This window comes from Podarcis liolepis (genome assembly GCF_965112155.1).
Source record: "Podarcis liolepis genome assembly, chromosome: 12".
NCBI lineage: Eukaryota > Metazoa > Chordata > Lepidosauria > Squamata > Lacertidae > Podarcis > Podarcis liolepis.
Genome location: NC_139563.1, coordinates 53,551,042 through 53,572,019, shown reverse-complemented (window position 1 = coordinate 53,572,019; position 20,978 = coordinate 53,551,042). Strand labels below are relative to the sequence as shown.

Below are 20,978 nucleotides of genomic sequence, written 5' to 3'. Positions count from 1 at the left end.
CAAGCAGCAGAATATAAAACAGAATATAAAGAAGAATCCTTAGCAACCACAGCAGCTGCTGTAGAACAGCGCTCTTAACTCTATCATTGCTAATCTCTCTCTAATTAACTTCTGTTTAAATGATTACAGTTGCAGTTATATGTTGGAGACATTTGCCTTCCCGGCAATTCTGGTTTTAGCTTTCCATGTTACAGTAGGTAAAAGAAAGCAGAAGAAGAGAGCAGAACTTTACCTTGAGTAGTCCCAGCCCTTGAACTAATTATATGGTCAGAATACTCTAAAGAGAAAAGCTACCGGCTGACTGCTATTCTTTGACATAAAAGCAAATTATTCTGCTGATGTTTGATCCAAGGGCATGCAGGAGGCATACTGAACGCAAAAGCCAATATTTTATTGAATTCATTGTTTTTTACGATTCTGGCACTTATTCTCAATAACTTCTCTAGATAAATAACCATAACATCAACCCCGCTCCCTTATATTAAAAAGGCAGCTGTTAAGATGCAACACCCAGAAGGGGTCTCCCTGCCCCACTAGCCCACTTTAAAGTTGAAAAGGAAGGAAATAGATGGTGGTGCTGTGGGTTAAACCACAGAGCCTAGGACTTGCTGATCAGAAGGTTGGCGGTTCGAATCCCCATGATGAGGTGAGCTCCCATTGCTCGGTCCCTGCTCCTGCCAACCTAGCAGTTCGAAAGCACGTCAAAGTGCAAGTAGATAAATAGGTACTGCTCCGGCGGGAAGGTAAACGGCGTTTCCGTGCGCTGCTCTGGTTTGCCAGAAGTGGCTTAGTCATGCCGGCCACATGACCCGGAAGCTGTACGCCGGCTCCCTCGGCCAATAAAGCGAGATGAACGCCGCAACCCCAGAGTCGGCCATGACTGGACCTAATGGTCAGGGGTCCCTTTACCTATCTCAAAAGGGGAGACCTTCTTGTGCCCACTGGTGCTGGGAGTAAGCCCTGTTGAGCTGAGCAGACTTATTTCTGAACAGGCTTGTACAGCGCTGGCCCATCAACGAGGCAGGGTGAAGCAGCTGCCTCAGGTGGCAGAAATGCAAGAGGCGGCACCCCACCAGCTCCATCACTTTCACTGCTGCCAAGTTGGTGAAGGTTCTGGTGCACCATATTGCCACTTGTCTTCCCTGCCTGGGGAAAAGGAGCAGGTACGCTGAGTGGAACACTCTCCACCCTCATTGAGTCAGGAGGAGTGGCAAGTGCTCCTGTGTGCCCCATTCCCACTCCTCTTCACTCTCCGGGAACAGAGACAATAAGAAGGGATGCCTTGCGGAATTCTCCCCCTTCCTGCTGGGATGTTCCAATGCCCAGCTTTGCCCTGAGTGGGAAGGGAGCTTCGGAAACAACAACCCCTTAAGTAGAAGTACAGTGGTACCTCTGCTTATGAACTTAATTCATTCTGGAGGTCCATTCTTAACCTTATATACTGTGAACTGTTTAATGGAACTGTTGGAGCTGCAACAACTGGATTTAAAGATGGAGATAAATTGTGTTCAACGTTTCCCACTGAAAACCAAGAAAGCAAGAGGGGGAAATTTTATAACAATAATCCAATTTGCATGCACAAGGATGTGAGACTATATCCTTAAAAATTTCCAGGTGAAATCATATACTAAACCACTTGAATGGAGGGGAAACAAAATTTCTATTTTCCCAGACTATGCTCCAATGGTGGCAGAGAAGAGATGACTATTTGCCCCTGTTCGTAAGCTTGCAAGGGAATTAAAAATACAGCATTTCACAATATTCCCAGCTACTTTCTGCCAAAGATAAACAATGAACTGTGATGCTTTCAACCTGAAACCATTCTTAACCTGAGGTACCACTTTAGTTAATGGGGCCTCCCGCTGCCGCCGTACCACCACTGTGCGATTTCTGTTCTCATCCTGAGGTAAAGTTCTTAAGCCGAAGTACTACTTCTGGGTTAGCAGAGTCTGTAACCCAAAGTGTTTGTAACCCGAGGTAAAGGTAAAGGGTAAAGGGACCCCTGACCATTAGGTCCAGTTGCGGATGACTCTGGGGTTGCGGCGCTCATCTCACTTTATTGGCCAAGGGAGCCGGCATACAGCTTCCGGGTCATGTGGCCAGCATGACTAAGCTGCTTCTGGTGAACCAGAGCAGTCCACAGAAACACCGTTTACCTTCCCGCCGGAGTGGGACCTATTTATCTACTTGCACTTTGACGTGCTTTCAAACTGCTAGGTTGGCAGGAGCAGGAACTGAGCAATGGGAGCTCACCTTGTCGTGGGGATTCGAACCACTGACCTTCTGATCAGCAAGCCCTAGGCTCAGTGGTTTAAGCCACAGTGCCACCCGAGGTACCACTGTACAAATCTACTATTTGTACTTTTACTGGTTTTTTAACAGGAAATTCAGATACCACAAATATACACAAATTCTATTGTTCCACCCAGATTTGAATTCTGCATTTCCGTTAGCATGGAAGGGCATGACACTGCATCTTCGGGAAGATATAAGCAGAACAGGCTCCATTCATTTAAATGAAATGTTTCAGATTCTAAAGAGTTCTCTTGATCGCCACAAAAGCACTTCATAGTCCCGAAGCCACAGATGAGTGTTTCTTTTCAAGCAAGAGTTTGTTGTTCCTTCTGGATTCAAACTGGAGGTACGCTTCATTCATGCAGTGAAACAGATACTTGTTTTTTTCCTCCCGGAATAATTTGCCGGCATTGCCTTTGCAACTGTGGGAAAACCCAGTTAGCATTGTTTCGTGGTGTTTTGCCCTCATCTTTACTCTATCGCTAAGGGCTGTGTCAGGGAACTGCCATCGGAGCCAAGAGTGGAGGTAAGGCTCCCCAATGATGCGGGAGAAGGGACCAGCAGAGGGAGAGAGAACACTTCCTTTGGGGAAGGAAATCAGCGTGACACCTGGGAGAAAGGGGAGCAGGGAAGGACTTCAGAGAGAGGGCTCCAGGACTCTTCCACAGAGACCAGCGGGGAGAGTCCAGGACCTCCGCTGGCCACGCCCACTCTGCGCAGGAGACTTCCGCGCAGGGAGTCTAAGCGGAGACTTGGTGTCAAGGAGTTTTTATGTTGGAGGAAGTTCAGGAAACGCCCACTGACGGATTCTGCCAGTGACTGAGACAGCCACGGAGAAAGGGCTGTCCAGCCAGGGAAAGGTTTAGCCAGGGAACGTTGCCTAGAGCATCAGCTACATCTACGCACAAGCAACCCCAATTCCCTTTACAGGCTGCATTGTAGATTTTAGAATCTACTAGGAGCTTGGGCAACCCACAGCCTAAAGCCCACATAGTCCTGGCATAGTGACGAGACTTTTGCATGATGTTCTGAAAGCTCATTCATACCCCTGACTGCCTCTGCCCCAAGCTTTTAATTCTATGTTTTCATGAAGTTCATATAATCCCCAAGTATCTAACATGGATTACAAGTGCTGTGTAAATGGCAAATTCTACCCAAAGTTACATTCGCAGCATGCATTTAGAGAACACAGCTTCCCCGAAAGAATCCTGGGATCTGTTGTTTGTCAAGTGTGCTGGGGAGTGTAGCTGTGCGAGGGATGAACTGCAGTTCCCACGACTCTTTGAGGGAAACCATATGCTTTAAATACCGTGGTACCTCTGAAGCGAATGCAACCCGCAACTGCAATTCTGCGCATGTGCGGGTCACGTTTTGCCGCTTCCGCACATGTGGGTGACGTCACTTTGAGCGTCTGTGCATGCACGAGTAGCAAAATCTGGAAGTAATGCGCTCTGTTACTTCCGGGTCGCCGCGGAGCGTAACCTGAAAATGCTCAACTTGAAGCACATTTAACCCGAGGTATGACTGTATATGGTTAGAGATGTGACCAAAGTCTCTGCTGTGAATATGCGATCTGATGCACAGGCCCTTGGGCGACAAAAAAACCATACAAACTTGTGCCATAATCAAACCCATTAGACTTTTAAGGTGCCACAAGACACCTATTTTTTCTGCAACAGACTAACTTGGGTACCCTTCCAGAATCCATTGACAACTGCAGTTGTTTTCACTGCATTCTCTTGTTCTGTTTTTTAAAAAAACCCAAGCAAACAAGCAACAAAAGCAGCCCTGAATGGGAGGAAGGAAGGCAGGCAAGGAGTGACTCCTTGGGTCTTTTCCAATCTAGATATTTTCCAACTCAAAAGTTGTCAATAGAGGGAAAAGGTACTACAGGAAAGCCCCACTGTATCCTACCTGTCCATTTGGGAATTAGGATTCTGAGCTTTAAAAGCAGCTATATGAGAAAGAGTTAAGTACAGTGGTACCTCGGGTTACATACGCTTCAGGTTACATACGCTTCAGGTTACAGACTCCGCTAACCCAGAAATAGTGCTTCAGGTTAAGAACTTTGCTTCAGGATGAGAACAGAAATCATGCTCCAGCGGCAGCAGGAGGCACCATTAGCTAAAGTGGTGCTTCAGGTGAAGAACAGTTTCACGTTAAGTACGGACCTCCAGAACGAATTAAGTACTTAACCCGAGGTACCACTGTAGATTCTCTTCACATACCCTCCAACATTTCTCCAATGAAAACAGGGACATCCTAAGGAAAAGCGGGATATTCCGGGATCCAATCGGAAACCGGGACGGCTTCTCTAAATCCCTGGAAAATAGGGGCACTTGGAGGGTCTGTCTTCACCCTTCTTCCACTCTTAACTGCAGCTTATCCAGAATGTTTTATACTGTTGTTCTTCAACACACAAAACAAAACTACAGATAGGCTCTTTGTTAATATGCAGTTTGAGCCACATCGGAATATTTATGAAGCTTTTAATTATAGGTTACTGTGCTGGGTTTTCTACAATAAGTGATTATAACTGAACATTTATTGCCTCACGAAATGGTAAGCAGGTTTAATAAATAATAATTTGCAGGACTTTTCCGACACCATCTGTCCCTTGATGACATCCCGAAGTTGACACGGGCCACCTGAAAGAAATTTCCCTAATATTAACAAGTTAATTTTCGAAACCATATCCCAAAGGATTTGGGACTTAACTAGAACTTGACAGTTGCCTCACAAAAGCTTTCAATTAATCTCCCTCTGAAGAGGTGCCAATCAAATGACTTTATTAAACTTGCCAAAGGAAAATTTAGGTCAAAAGCATGAATATTAATAAATGTTAACACTAACTTCTAAAGGTACAATTGTTTATAACCACTGTATAAGAGGAAATGATGAGTTTACACAGAGACACATATAAATATTAGGTGAGGGGGCTGTTTCATACTTTTTCTTATTTTTTTTCTGTTTACTCATATTGCTCAGATGAGTACCTAAGGCTGCGATCCTATACACAAACACAACTTTATTTCAGGATTTATGAACTGCTATGCATTCAGATAATGAATCAGCACTGAGCAGTAAGCAAAGAGAAAAGGATTTAGTTTCTTCTTTTTATTGCTTGAGTTCCCTGCTTGTAACAAGATGTTATCACATTTGATTATTCCATATCTCTCATAATACATTGTGATGCATACTTCTCAAGAGCTGGAGTCCATTGCAGTGTGACTCAGAGACAAAACAACATTGTTATTTGTATTTCCATTGCCCCAAACTTTTAAAGGCAGCAAAAACTTTTTTATATAGGTTTTCCGTATTCAACATTACAGAACAAAAATCATAAGCCATCCACTCAAACAACTCAACATGGTGCACATCAATCAAGTATCAGAAGTAAACACACAATAATAATAATACAAATAATACAAATTAATAATAATAATAATAATAATAATAATAATAATAATAATAATAATAATAATATTAATATATTATTTGTAACCCACTCTGGGCGGCTTCCACCATTAAAATGTCACACATTAAAGACTTCCCTAAACAGGACTGCCTTCAGATGTCTTCTAAATATCAGGTGGTTGTTTATCTCTTTGACATCTGGTGGGAGGGCGTTCCACAGGGAGGGCGCCACTACCGAGAAGGCCCTCTGCCTGGTTCCCTGTAGCTTTGTTTCTCGCAGTGAGGGAACTGCCAGAAGGCCCTCGGCGCTGGACCTCAGTGTCTGGGCAGAACGATGGGGGTGGAGATGCTCCTTCAGATATACTGGGCCGAGACCGTTTAGGGCTTTCAAGGTCAGCACCAACACTTTGAATTGTGCTCAGAAACGTACTGGGAGCCAATGTAGGCCTATCGCTGGAAGAAATGTCTTTTGGTTAAGAACTCTAAGACCACATATGCCCACCGCCTCCCCCTCAGCTGTAGGGGGGCTGAGTGAGAGGCGGAGGGCAGGCACAAGTCCCACACTGCCGTTTCAGGCAGCACGGAGCCTGTAGGCGCCCAAGCCAGCACATCACTCCCAGGAGAGACGCATGGCTCGGGCACACTGCAGGGCCTGTGGGAAGTGCCAGCCCCCACGGTGTGGCGCCCAGTGCCATCCGCGTTTTGTTGTGTTTGTTGACTGAACTAAAAAGTTTCGTTAGCCCATTTTTTTTTACTTTAAAACTCATATTTTTGCCATTTTGTCACCCCCCTCAGTGATGACACCCGGGGCGGACCACACCCACCGCACCCCCCTTCCTACACCACTGCCTGGTCTAATGTGCAGTCTTCAGAATTGTTACGTTGTGGGTGAATATATCAGAGGACACAGCGATTCTTCAAACACCTCTTATTTATTCACAGGCCAGAACAGAACTGAACTGAAGGGTTCAGCTAACCTGCTTATATAGCGCTCAACTACAAAGCAACAGTAGCAACTTTCTGTAACTATCCAATCACTGAACATCACTTTCAATTCTTTATTTGCATATGCGGACCTGAGTGAAAACTATCTACAGTATCCCCCTGCTGGCCCAGGGTGAGAACTTCAGTACATAACAAGAATGAAGTGAATGACTCAGTTCAGAAGGGAATTAGGAGTGTTGCTCTGCCATTGAGTCATTTTGGCAAAATCTAGCATGCACTTAGCAAAAGGAAGCAGGATTCATGTGCCAGAGATGACGCAGGAGGCCTGTCCCTGTGTATTAAAAAGAGGTTAGCGTGGTAGGGGCTCCTTCTTCTTTGGCTCTGCCTATTGTCCTTACACTCAGTCTAGCCTCCCTTTATCTGCCTCTCGCTCGCAGATGAAACTGGCATGGAAAAGGCACTTCAGAGCCGTCTCTGTGGAGACGGATATTTCTCAGGCTGCAACCCTGTACTCACTTATTTCAGCCACATTAAGCTCAGGGGGACTTACATTTGAGTAGACATGTACAAGATTGTGCTGCCAGAATCTTAAAGGCTCCATGCTTATACACTGTATAGAAAATTCAATTCCCCCTGCTATTTTTTCCCCTGTTCAAACAGGTTACACAGGCTTCAAGGCCCTGCAAAACTTGTTTCACTAGAGATTGCTATAACAGGAGGGGAGGGGGAATAAAGACCCAGCCCCACAAAAAATCCTGAGCTTCTGTCATCCTCCTCCCGTGGAACCCATGTGTGGAATGAAGCCACAGAAAAGCAGGTGGTAATTTATAAATTTCCTCCTTGTGGAACCAGAAGGAGCTTCTTGGCTGAGTGTCGTTATTCCTGTTGCATATCCAGCCAGCAGAATTATGTGGATAAAGCCTGTTTCTGCACTTGAATATTTTTCACTAGAGTGTGGCTCAGGTGTCTGATCCGTGGAAAGAGTTCATTTGATTTATTTTCACCCGATAGGCAAGCCAAAACCACCCTTCTCTCCCAAAATGCAAATGAACACAGCACTGTCCTTAGTCTGGCTCCTCTTTGCTTGCCTTAGGGTATTAACCAAGAATAATTTCAGAATTCAGAACGATGCCTTATGAGGAACGGCTAAGGGAGCTGGGCATGTTTAGCCTGGAGAAGAGGAGGTTAAGGGGTGATATGATAGCCATGTTCAAATATATAAAAGGATGTCACATAGAGGAAGGAGAAAGGTTGTTTTCTGCTGCTCCAGAGAAGCGGACACGGAGCAATGGATCCAAACTACAAGAAAGAAGATTCCACCTAAACATTAGGAAGAACTTCCTGACAGTAAGAGCTGTTCGACAGTGGAATTTGCTGCCAAGGAGTGTGGTGGAGTCTCCTACTTTGGAGGTCTTTAAGCAGAGGCTTGACAACCATATGTCAGGAGTGCTCTGATGGTGTTTCCTGCTTGGCAGGGGGTTGGACTCAATGGCCCTTGTGGTCTCTTCCAACTCTATGATTCTATGATTCTATTCAAAAATAACATTGACCTTAAAAAGCAAAAGTCTGTCAACCTTTGTTTCCTCATGGCTTGTCATTCAGATTCTAGCTTGTGGGATTTAAGATATCCTTTGTGGGGCTCCGGCATGTTGCAAAGTGGTGATTCATCCCATAATCTCCAAATCAATAACCAGAAGCAAAGTACTATTACAAAAATCTGACAAGGGATAATTTAAACTGCTCTCTTGGTGACAAGTTTTGATGCCCTTTTTAAATGACTTTGCTAAACAACCTACTTTGATTAAGAGAGCTTTTTAGAACCACGTTCTATTATATTTCATTGAATGATACATCTTTTGTTTCATTATATTGTAATATTGATCAGTCCTCAACACTATTATTCTTTTGTTATATTCCTGCATTGCTCTGCTTTGATTGAAGGTTTGCTTTTGAAAACCATTAAATATACCCCCCCATTACATTCTCTTTGCTTTTGTGAGAGTTGGAAATCATTGTGAAATCTGTCTTGGTGTGCTGTCGAATGAACTTCAGCTTTGTTCTCTTTGGTAAATATTTGCTAATTATAAAGGTGTGTTGTGATAATTATAACGTCTAAGATATAAAATAAATGTTCATAAATATACCATGCAAACACATACATAAATATATAAACCACATGTCTGAAACAGTACTGGAAAAAAGTCCTAAAGCCATTTTGACTCTTTCAGTGACCTCAAATATTCCTCTGCAGTTTGGATGGAAATGTGAAAAACCTCTCCATTGTCTCTGCGCTCACAAATCCTGCCTTAAGGGAACATTTGTGTATGAATAGGGTGAGCCTGTGACCTGGACTCAGGAATTAAGTATTTATCATCACAAAAGAATGACCAGGCTCTCCGGGTAAACCCATTAACAGGTTTCTTCTGCCAGACAGGATTCTGCTGTAGACCGCCCCTTCTGTCATGTATGGATGATGTTTTGGGGGGTGGCCTTGAGCTGGTGGCGCTGTGGGTTAAACCACAGAGCCTAGGACTTGCTGATCAGAAGGTCGGCGGTTCGAATCCCCACGACGGGGTGAGCTCCCGTTGCTCGGTCCCTGCTCCTGCCAACCTAGCAGTTTGAAAGCATGTCAAAGTGCAAGTAGATAAATAGGTACCACTCTGGCAGGAAGGTAAACGGCATTTTCGTGTGCTGCTCTGGTTCACCAGAAGCGGCTTAGTCATGCTAGCTACATGACCCGGAAGCTGTACTCCGGCTCCCTTGGCCAATAAAGTGAGATGAGTGCCACAACCCCAGAGTCAGCCATGACTGGACCTAATGGTCAGGGGTCCCTTTAACTTTACCTTGAGCTACAGGTGGGCAATTTCAAAAGTCTATATAAGGGCGGGCACACCATTGTTCTGGGTCCTTCTCCTCTCTCCTGGGTGTGGGGGAGCACCCTGTTGCAACAGCTTTAATAAAGATCAGGCTTACTAGCTGCTTTGCTTCTCAATATTCTCTCGCTGGCCTCTGTTATTTTCTCCTACCGATAGAGAACCTACATAAGGACTCTATGGGCTCTTGGGTACTCCATAAGGGGAAAGGAGCAGATTTTTTTCTTATAACAGGTGAATGGCTGAGTTATTATTAATTTTTAAAATAACTTTTATTAAAGTTTTTTTTTTTAAAAATACAAATGTCGGATATCTTTTTATCAAAGATAAAAACTAATCTAAATAAAAACACAAACCAAAACGAAGAAAATAAAAGAAAGGAGGAAGGAAGGAAGGAAGGAAGGAAAAGGGGAGGGAGAGGGAGAGGGAGAGAGAACTTCTGGTTCTTTGTCTGCCAGATATATATATAGAAAATCATTCAAAATATCCACTCCAAGATAACACCCAAGAAGTTCACTCTCTATAAACTAATATATTCTTCAGTCCTCAAGCCCAGATGGTATAAGTTCATTTTCTTTTTGACACAAAACTCGCTGAGTTATTCTGAAGACTGTTCTGGTGAAGTAATGAAAAACACTGTTTAATTTAAGCACTGGAGCATTACACCCCAGTATTTGTTTAAATTGCTAAGTCTAAAGTCCAACAGAATGTATTAGGACTGGAACACCAGGATATTAAAAGTACCAGTAGATTTATTCTTAATGTTAGGAATAAGAGAAGTCTAAATAGGTCAGAGAGAAAGGAATCTGCAAACTGCATAAATTAAACAATTTGAATTATTTTGGATTTTATCCAAAATCCTGCCTTACATTACAATCCTATCCATATCTATTTAAAAGAGAGTCCTATTGAATTCTGTGGGGTTTACTGTCAGGTAAGTTGGGCTAGGATCACCACGAAGCTCAGAGCAATGTTATGATCACAACAACCTTGCAAGGGAGGCCCACCAGAGGGCCACTTGGCCTTGTGGACTCAAGCTCAAAGGGGTCTCAGATTTAGACACTTGATAATTTGGGGGGCATATGTGGGTTAAAGCACAGAGCCTAGGGCTTGCCGATCAGAAGGTCGGGAGTTCAAATCCCTGTGATGGGGTGAGCTCCCGTTGCTCGGTCCCTGCTCCTGCCAACCTAGCAGTTCGAAAGCACGTCAAAGTGCAAGTAGAGAAATAGGTAGCACTCTGGCAGGAAGGTAAACGGTGTTTCCGTGCGCTGCTCTGGTTCGCCAGAAGTGGCTTAGTCATGCTGGCCACATGACCCGGAAGCTGTACGCCGGCTCCCTAGGCCAATAAAGCGAGATGAGCGCCAAAACCCCAGAGTCGGCCATGACTGGACCTAATGGTCAGGGGTCCCTTTACCTATGATACATTTTGCGACTTGCTTGATGTACATCATAACAAAATGTGACATACGCTATCTGCTAGAAAATGCTTTTTATTATATATGTAAAAAATCAAGTGATATCTCACTCTATTTTTAGTACCTTAATTTTTGTTTTCAGGTGTTGCCATTTTTATTTTTATTTTTATTACGGCTAGGGTCCTCTGTCAGGGACTGGACTGAGGAGGAATGGTGGAGACTGACTCCAACCTCCTGCTGCACTTCCCAGAGAAGAGGGAGACAGTATAGATTTAGAACAGTGGTTTGCAGAAGGTCACAGTTCAGAGGCTGCAGTGGGGAGAAGCTGGGAAATATTGGGAGAGGAGTAGGAAGAAGAAGAAGAAGCACCAGGGAAGAGGCAGCTGACAGTGTCTTTAGAAAGCATCCCAGACCCCTCTCCCCATCCAGCGGCAGAGCATATGCCCGCGCTGCCCAGGGCGGGCACATTCCAGACGGGGCCAGGTTGGAGAGTGCCCTCCCAGGTGCAGAATAGCTGCTCGGGTGCACAGAACGGCGCGTGTGCGCCCTGCAGCCGGGGGCAGAGTGAGCTGCCGATGGCGGACATTTAGTGTGTCACCTGCCTGCAACTCCCAAGCCTCCCCCAGCTGTCAAAATGAAGGGGGAAAGGGGAAATGTCGCTGGCAAAGCGGCGCAGCTCCCTCACTTCCCCCGACGGCTTGGGATAGGCTTGGGAGTCGCAGGCAGATGGCGTGCCAAATTTCACCCCCCTCAGCGAAGACACCCGGGGCAATCCGCCCCACCGCACCCCCCTTCCTCTGCCCCTGCCCCCCTCACCCAGGACCCGGCGGGCATTGAGAGTAGGAGAACAGAAAGCTCAGAGGCAGAAAGCACATAGGGATTTACTTGGAGCAACGCCATTATCTAAGAGACAGCATTTCTACGACTCTCTCTGTGAATATTGAATAAAAGACCTTGGTAAGAGCTTCTTGTCTTTCCATTACAGGCAGACTGGCAGGAGGTCAGATTCCCTGAAGCCTGGCAGCCTCATACCCTGGAAGTAGCCCGGACCTCCTTAGACCTCTGAAAGGTCCTGGTTTAGCCAGATAGTGACTTGTTCAAGGCCACCCAGAAAGCTTTGTGGCTTAGTGGGAATTTGAACCCAGAGTCCCCTTAGGTGTGAAATGGGGAGGAAGGGAGTACCGTACTTTTTGCCCTATAGGACGCACTTTTCCCCTCCAAAAATGAAGGGGAAATCTGGGTGCGTCCTATGGGGCGAATGCAGGCTTTCGCTGAAGCGTGGAGAGCGAGAGGGGTCGGTGCGCACCGACCCCTCTCGCTCTCCAGGCTTCAGGAAGCTATCAGCAAGCCTGGGGAGCCCGCGGGAGTTCCAGCAGGGCTCCCTAGGCTGCGGATAGCAGCCTGCTGCCCGGAGCACGGGGCATGTCGAAGCAGAGCGCCCCGAGCTTCGGGCAGACATCTGCGGCTGGGGGGGGGGGATAATTTTTTTTCTTTATTTCCCCCCCCAAAAAACTAGGTGCGTCCTATGGGCCAGTGCGTCCTATAGGGCGAAAAATACGGTATTTGCATTTAGACAGAGTTCCTTGCCTGCGTCAAACACCCTTACTTTCAGCATCACACAGGATACGACGAATTAGCCCCCGGTCATAACCGGCTAACACCAACAGAACCTTTTTTTTTATTTCTTATTTACTGGCTGCTTCACTTCCAGCCGTTACTTGGTAAGAATTCACATCTGCACCACTTTGTACACCCCCTTGTACACTACTTGGGGGTGGGATACAAATAAATAAACAATTCAGCTCGTAAACTTCTCGAATTTGTTTTCCTCTAACAAACTGCATTCTGGAGCTCTTAGATACATGGGCGTAGCCAGGATTTATGTTTGGGGGGGGGAGAGCAGGACACCCCCTGTCAACATTATCTGTCTGGCTCTGTCTAGAAGATTCAGAATGAAATGTCTCAGCCACAGTTGTTTTAAATTGCTTTCTTTTGACCCCAAGTGCTCAGGAAAATCTGTCAAAAATTTTCTAAGATTTCTATTTTTTGTTAAGTTTTTTAAAAAAATATTTATTTATTTTGGGGGGGGGGGTCAGTTTTTCCCCTGGCTTACGACCATGTCTAGATATGATGAGAGGACAATAAAATAATCCTTTTCATCTTACTTTTAGGAGAAATACTCAAGGCAGAAATGAACATGAGCACGATACACTTCCTTATGTATAACTTGCTGGATTGTTTATTAGTTTTCCCTTCACCTTCTTACTTTGTTCTTCTGCTTTTTGCATCTTAATTACCAGGCTATGAAGTATCTGGAGAGAATGTCTTTAATTTATTTCCCCCCTTTGATTCTTCCCAGGGCAATCACATGCTCTAAGAAATGAAGGATAACGATAACAGTATACTTTTATCTGCCTGCAGGCATAAGGTTTGCAATGGGAGTACTGCTCGTGCAGCAAAATGTTATGGTGCTAGAATAATGTCTTAAAACTGTGTGATATTAATAATGACTCATCATTAGTACTAGTGAGGAACTGCCGGTATTCAAAACAACTTTTTGCAAACAATGGCTTCCTTCCATAGCTGGGAGTCATCAAACTCTCCATTGCGCAGCTGAAGGCCCATCTTCCCAAATAATATAGAAGTCAAGAAATCTGCTGTGAATCTTCCATGCACTTCCCCTGAAGGCTGTATATAATATATTATGTTAACAGTGGCGTAGCGTGGGGGGTGCCAGGGGGGCCGGCCGCACCGGGCGCAACATGGACGGGGGGCGCGCTTGCACTAGCAGCTCTCTGCCCCTACTAAAATCCACGGGTTAGGGAGCCTGCGCTCGCTCGGCTTGGCGAGGAAGTCGCAGAAGGGGGAGAGCGAAGCCTTCTGCCGCGGGCAAAAAAAGGAGAGGAAGCCGGGCGGGCGGGCTGGCTGGCTGGCGGGGGTCTGGCTGCGCCTGCTGCTGCCGTTGCTGCTGCTGCCGGGGCTTTGACAGCTTGGCGAAGCGGAGGGAGAGGAGCTTTATGGTAATTGCGGCTCTCTCTCCACTGGCCGCCTCGCTAGTGAGCCGAGCCGAGCAGGGAGTCTGGCGAGGGGGCGGGAAGAGACTTTTCCACCTCGCCTGGTCAAAAAGGAGAGCGGAGTCTCCTCAGGGTGCCCTCAGGCAGGGCAAGGCAAGCAGAGCGAGGAGGAGAGAGAGGGGAAGGGGGGGAAGCAGCCAGGAAACGCTGCGGTGTGGAGGAGGAATCAATTAAGGAGAGAAAGCGAAAGGAAAGAAAAGAGGCAGCTCCAGGAGAGCGCGGGGGAAAGAGAAGCCTCGCTGCTGCTGCTTGGGAGAGTAAATTACTGTACTTGCCTTGCCCCGGGTTAGGGGGCGCAAATTACTTGCCTTGCCCCGGGTGCTGATAACCCACACTACGCCGCTGTATGTTAAGAACTTAGATGAGGTTACAAAAAATAATAGCAGCCAAGAAAACCTGGCTGGTTTTTTAAAGGCTAAATTTTGGGCTGACATTGATTTTGGTTGCAAATGGGCCAAACTCAGCTTATTTCTGCCATGCATCCTGGTTTTCCCAAACATGTCTGGGAATCGTGCAGGCAGATTTTCGCTGAATCGGCAAAATGCTGGGGAAATCCGGACATATTGCAAGCAGGGCAAGCAAAATAAAATTATCTTGAGATATATCTGTTGTTGCTTCAATGTCGGGGCATTTTTAATCAGACATGTTTAAAGAAGAAATTGAAATAGGAAGGATATTGTCAGGGAACTGACATCGAAGCTAGAGGCGGAGGGAAGGCTCTCAAATGATGCTGGAGAAGGGCCCAGCAGGGAGAGAGGCAGCTCCGCAGATGGGGAAGCAAATCAGCGCAACACCAGGGATATAGAGGGGCTGATGGGGGAATCGGCGAGAGGGCTCCAGGACTCTTCACCGGACACCAGCGGGGAGAGCACAGGTCCTCCGCTACCCACGCCTTCCCTGCGCAGAAGACTCCCGCGCAGAGAGAGTAGGAGGAGACTGGGTGTCAAACAACTTTTATGTTGGAAAAGATTTAAGAAACGCCCACTGACGGATTCTGCTAGCGACTGAGGCAGCCACGAAGTGAAGGGCTGCCCAGACTGAAAGGTTTAGCAAGGCAACAAAGCCTGGAGAGGCGGCAACTTACGCACGAGCAACCCATACACATTACAGATATCCTGTGGAATGTTTCCTGTATTAGATATTAATTCCATCTCTTTATGGCCTCCTGCATTCTCCCAAGAGGTAAAATCTTATATGTAACCATTGAAGAATAATAAGACTCCAGGAAAGGACTTCCTGCCAAACTGAAAATTTCAAGAGCAATGAGGATTGCCTTGCTATCGGCAGGTTGTACCGCAAAGGTTGAAAATGTAACAGTATAGTCCCAGTATTTTAAAAAGGAAACCAGAAGGGTCCCATGATTTATACATCAATCACCCTCATTGATAGATGAGCCTAAATTTATACAGCACATCTCCTTCAAAGATTAGAGCAGGCAGGCTTTGGGAAAGGAACCCTTGAAAATTACTCCATTTGATAATTTAATACACAGCAAAGGCTCATACTGCTTTTATTGACTTCATTGCTGCTTCTGATTCTGTATATAGATTTCTGGGGATAAATTGTTTAAAAACAAATCTTGATTTGAAGCTATTATTTTCAATCAGGCTGCTTTACACAGAAACACATTTAAAGTTTTGAAAAGACTGAAATTCTGCTCCTACGTGTGAGATTCCTATATACAAAGGAGTCTGACCAGACCTTATCTTCATTCAATTTATTGAACCTAGTTTGCATAGCGAAAATTTTGATATGCTTAAACATTATGGCTAGACCTGTGAAGATATCAGTTTGTGCCAATGGTGTGATTTTATTTTCAACATCACAAGCTGGTATGAGATTACTGAGACAGTTTGTACAGAAAATTATCTAGTCATTAACAGTGCTAAATCCAAAGTAGTAGTCTTGTTGTTTAGTCGTTTAGTCATGTCCGACTCTTCGTGACCCCATGGACCAGAGCACGCCAGGCACTCCTGTCTTCCACTGCCTCCCGCAGTTTCGTCAAACTCATACTGGTAGCTTTGAGAACATTGTCCAACCATCTCGTACTCTGTCGTCCCCTTCTCCTTGTGCCCTCCATCTTTCCCAACATCAGGGTCTTTTCCAGGGAGTCTTCTCTTCTCATGAGGTGGCCAAAGTCTTAGAGCCTCAGCTTCAGGATCTGTCCTTCCAGTGAGCATTCAGGGCTGATTTCCTTCAGAATGGAGAGGTTTGATCTTCTTGCAGTCCATGGGACTCTCAAGAATCTCCTCCAGCACCATAATTCAAAAGCATCAATTCTTCGGCGATCAGCCTTCTTTATGGTCCAGCTCTCACTTCCATACATCACTACTGGGAAAACCTTAGCTTTAACTATACGGACATTTGTTTGCAAGGTGATGTCTCTGCTTTTTAAGATGCTGTCTAGTTTTGTCATTGCTTTTCTCCCAAGAAGCAGGCGTCTTTTAATTTCGTGACTATACATCAATTTCGCAGTAGTCTTAGGTAAGTGAAAAATGTTGCACAACTAGTACATAGACTCTAAAGAAATAGAGCAAGTAAAATCATATTATCTAGGTATAGTCTTTTCCTCTTCAAGATATTGGGCTCTACAAATAAAGAAATATGTGACAGAAAAATCAACCTTTCTGTTACAAGGCACTAATGAGAAGTGCATATGCCAAAGGCTGGATTTTGAACCTAGATTATATTTTTAGAATTTCTATTACAGGTCAAGACTTGCCAAAAGAGCAGAAGAAATTATTTATGTACACTACAATGGTGGCTAGGATATTACTAGCCCCAAAATGGAAAGACGATAAGATACCAACGAAAGAAGAATGGCAAGAAAAATTGACGGAATACGCTGAAATGGCGAAGCTAACTGGAAAACTTAGAGACAAAGACAATAGAGATTTCAAAAAATATTGGGAACAGTTTATGCTGTACCTACAGAAATATTGTAAAGAGGTGGACTCACTAGCAGGGTTTGAGTAAACACTTACAAGTAAGAAAACAAACACACAAGTTAAGATGTAATAATTAGAAAATAACAAAGTGTAAGATGTAACGTGAAAAAATATGGTACAAAAATTATAAGAATTTAATAATATTTAACTAAAATACTATAAAATTAAGATAGAATAAGATAGGCAGGAGAAGCAAATATTTAGGGAACCCAAAGAGGAAGTTGAGGGAAGTCATTGGAGAGGGGGATATTGGGATTCATATATGCTTTTTGTGATAATGATGTTTGTGTTGAATATAAAATTGTAAAACTTAATAAAAATTATTTACAAAAATTAGAATTTCTAGTTGTTTTAGCAGAAACAAGCACAACATTTTAATGCATCTATATTTTTATGTGAAGTTTTAGATTTTTTTAATTTGGATTTTTTTACCTGATCTATGGACTCAATCAATAATAAGAAATTATATTTTCCTTATTCATTATCCCTGCCCCAAACCCCCACATTTCTGGAAAAGCTGTGGCTTCATCTCTGTTAGTCCCTTCAAGTACCTAGGCCAGATAATGTTGCACACCCTGTGCTCCTGTGCATTTGGCGAAATTTACTAGTTTCTTGGACAACTCTACCAGACAGACAGCAGAATAGAGCTAGGACAGCGAATGGAAGAGGAAAGTATCAGGGCAAAATTTCCCCACAAGGGCTCATTCCCCTTTTTTGCTGCCTTTTTTGCTGCCAAGTGAAAATAAATGAGCAAGTCCACACCCCCTTTTGACACAGCTTTACCTGTTATGGCCAACTGAGTCACAAAGAAAGTCATCCTGGATTTCCTCTTCCTCCTCCAGGTGGAGAGCAAAACAATGGAGTTCCCAACAACCGTTATGATGAAAAGAATCCAAAGGGTAACCAGCTGTTCTGTCTGCGGAGAAAGAAAATACTATGGTAAATGGATGGATCCAGTTGTAGCAGATGCTGAGCTGCAGTTAAGCACATTACCCAAGTGGCAGAAAGATGTGGCGGTAAAACTTGTTCCTGGTTAATTCTGTATTTAAAAGCCTTAGTCATTTAAAGCCAAAATTAACCTTCTTTTTTCTGTATAATTTTTTACATTTTTAACATTTTGCATATTAGAATATTCATTTAAACAACCTTAAAATATCAATGACTTCCCTTCTTCTCTTTCCACGGTTCATTTTGCATAACATAAATCCCTGCATATAAACTAAACCATTCTTTATTCCATTATTACATCCATCAAAACTTATTTACATTGTTGAATTTCTCTTCATGCTGCCCACGTTTTCAAATGTACACAATTCCCCCCCATATATTCAATAAACATTTTCCAATCTGCTCTAAACATATGTTCTTTTTATTCCCTTGTTCTATATGTTAGGTCCACAAGTTGTGCATATTCCATTAGTTTAAGTTGCCATTCTTCTTTAGTTGGGACCTTGCTTGTTTTCCATTTGGGGGCTAACAAAACACGGGCCACAGTAGTGGCATACATAAATAACCTTTTTTGACACCTGGGAATTTCCACCTGAATTTCCCCAACAAAAAGGACTCTGTTTTGTTTTGTTTTGGAAAAGTACTTTAAAACACTTTTGTTCGATTCATTATGAATCATTTCCCACAAAATTAACCTTCTTATACTATAAGAAGACAGTGTCTTAAAAAGCAGAGATATCACCTTGCCAACAAAGGTTCATACAGTGGTACCTCCGGTTAAGTACTTAATTCGTTCTGGAGGTCCGTTCTTAACCTGAAACTGTTCTTAACCTGAAGCACCACTTTAGCTAATGGGGCCTCCTGCTGCCGTGGCGCCGCCGAAGCCCGATTTCTGTTCTTATCCTGAAGCAAAGTTCTTAACCTGAAGCACTATTTCTGGGTTAGCAGAGTCTGTAACCTGAAGCTTATGTAACCGGAAGCATATGTAACCCGAGGTACCACTGTATAGTTAAAGCCATGGTTTTCCCAGTAGTGATGTATGGAAGTGAGAGCTGGACCATAAAGAAGGTTGATCGCTGAAGAATTGATGCTTTTGAATTGTGATGCTAGAGGAGACTCTTGAGAGTCCCATGGACTGCAAGAAGATCAAACCTCTCCATTCTGAAGGAAATCAGCCCTGAGTGCTCACTGGAAGGACAGATCCTGAAGCTGAGGCTCCAAGACTTTGGCCACCTCATGAGAAGAGAAGACTCCCTGGAAAAGACCCTGATGTTGGGAAAGATGGAGGGCACAAGGAGAAGAGGACGACAGAGGACGAGATGGTTGGACAGTGTTCTCGAAGCTACCAGCATGAGTTTGACCAAACTGCGGGAGGCAGTGGAAGACAGGAGTGCCTGGCGTGCTCTGGTCCATGGGGTCACGAAGAGTCGGACACGACTAAACGACTAAATAGCAACGTACTATATAGGGATGCTTTCTAGCAACAAAAATGTCTTGGCAGTGCTTTTTAATTGCTTTAATTGCTGTATTGTGAGCTAAAATAGGCTATTCCTGTATTCTGAGCACCACATCCCAAAATACACCATTGCCAAAGGCGAGGATACTGCTGGAGATGTGCGGCACACAGAAATGTACGGAAAGTGTCCCCAATGCTTTGCTATCATTCATGCTGACAATGACTGAAATTAAGTTTTTTTTTTTAAAAAAAGTAACAAAAAATGTTAAACTGATTCATGATTTCTACAACTTTTTGAATTGCAAGTCATAGCTGAATTTGTAGTAATTTATTTCAATAGTTCCTTTAGTAGCCGTGGGGCTTTACAATACTTCTAAGAATGCTACGAGCAGTTAATAATAATAAATATAAGTAATAAATGATGGGTTTTAATACATACTAACAACAAGTAGTATTTTTTATTGATTTGGTTATTAGTAGTACCATTTATTTATTTTCCCCCAGATGTTCATATCCCAAAGGCTGCCTATAAAGGGAAACACTGGATTTGGCGCTTCAATCCATATCCTATGCAGAGGACCATACTGCGTGTCACCTTTTCCCTTCTCATTTTCTGCTTGCCTAATAGGTGATGAGCAGCTGCCTGTATGAGAGCCATAAACGGCCTCCTTGCATGAACATTGTCCTGGCCAGAGTCACCAGACCCGGTCCTGGAAGTTGGAGGTGAAACTTGGGTGAACACAAGAACTGGTACCTTGGGTACAGCAAACAGTTGTGTTGCGGGCTCCTCAGCCTTTTGATGTTTACACTTGCCCTAGTCCATCCTAGCAGGAAGGGGTGTGTGGTGAGGGTGGGCCGCCCTGGGTGTCACCACTGAGGGGGGGGGTGACAAACTGCCGGGTGGCACTCACCATGGGGCCTGCAGCGTGCCTGAGCCACGCGTCTCTCCTGGGAGTGACGCGATGGCTTGGGTGCCCACAGGGTCTGCGCTGCCCCAAACAGTCCACCCACCGCCTCCCCCTCAGCTATAGGGCGACTTCCAACAGAATATTAAAATACAATAGTCCGTTAAACATTAAAAGCTTCCCTAAACAGGGCTGCCTTCAGATGTCTCCTCAAAGTCTGGTAGTTGTTCATCTCTTTGACATCTGGTGGGAGGGTGTTCCACAGGGCGGGTGCCACTACCGAGAAGGCAAACCCTTCACAAATCCGGAGGGGAGTCCCTGGGCCAGGGGTAGGCAACCTAAGGCCCATGGGCCACAATCTAAGGCCCATGGGGGTCGTTTAACCAGCCCATAAGTCACCCCCTAACCAAGCCGCCCGCTCAGCAAGTCCCTGCCTGCTGCGTTAAACCGGTGCGGCGCAGGGACTCGCTTCCACAGCGCCGTAAATCGCGTCTGCGCAGATGCCAGAAATTGTGGGAGCGCACGCACAATCCAACCCACGGAGTGATCTCCGCTGGAGTCAACCAGCCCGGGCGAGGTAAACCTTGCCGCCCCCTGCCCTAGGCAGTTGGGTGGCACCTTGTACACCTGAAGCCAAGTTGGTGCCAAACATCCTGCTCTGCTTTCCTTTGGACCACATCAGCAAGGCTGAGAGGGAGGTCT

At 44.8% G+C, this 20,978-nt stretch overlaps 1 protein-coding gene across 1 annotated transcript in view; it reads right to left on the bottom strand.

The window, feature by feature from the left end:
* NPSR1 (neuropeptide S receptor 1) overlaps positions 1 to 20,978 on the bottom strand; it is a 77,761-nt gene that overhangs the window by 49,637 nt on the left and 7,146 nt on the right. Inside the window, exon 2 of the mRNA XM_083468859.1 lies at positions 17,751 to 17,883. Coding sequence (XP_083324985.1) covers positions 17,751 to 17,883 — 133 coding nt within the window. The remainder of the gene's footprint in view (positions 1 to 17,750; positions 17,884 to 20,978) is intronic.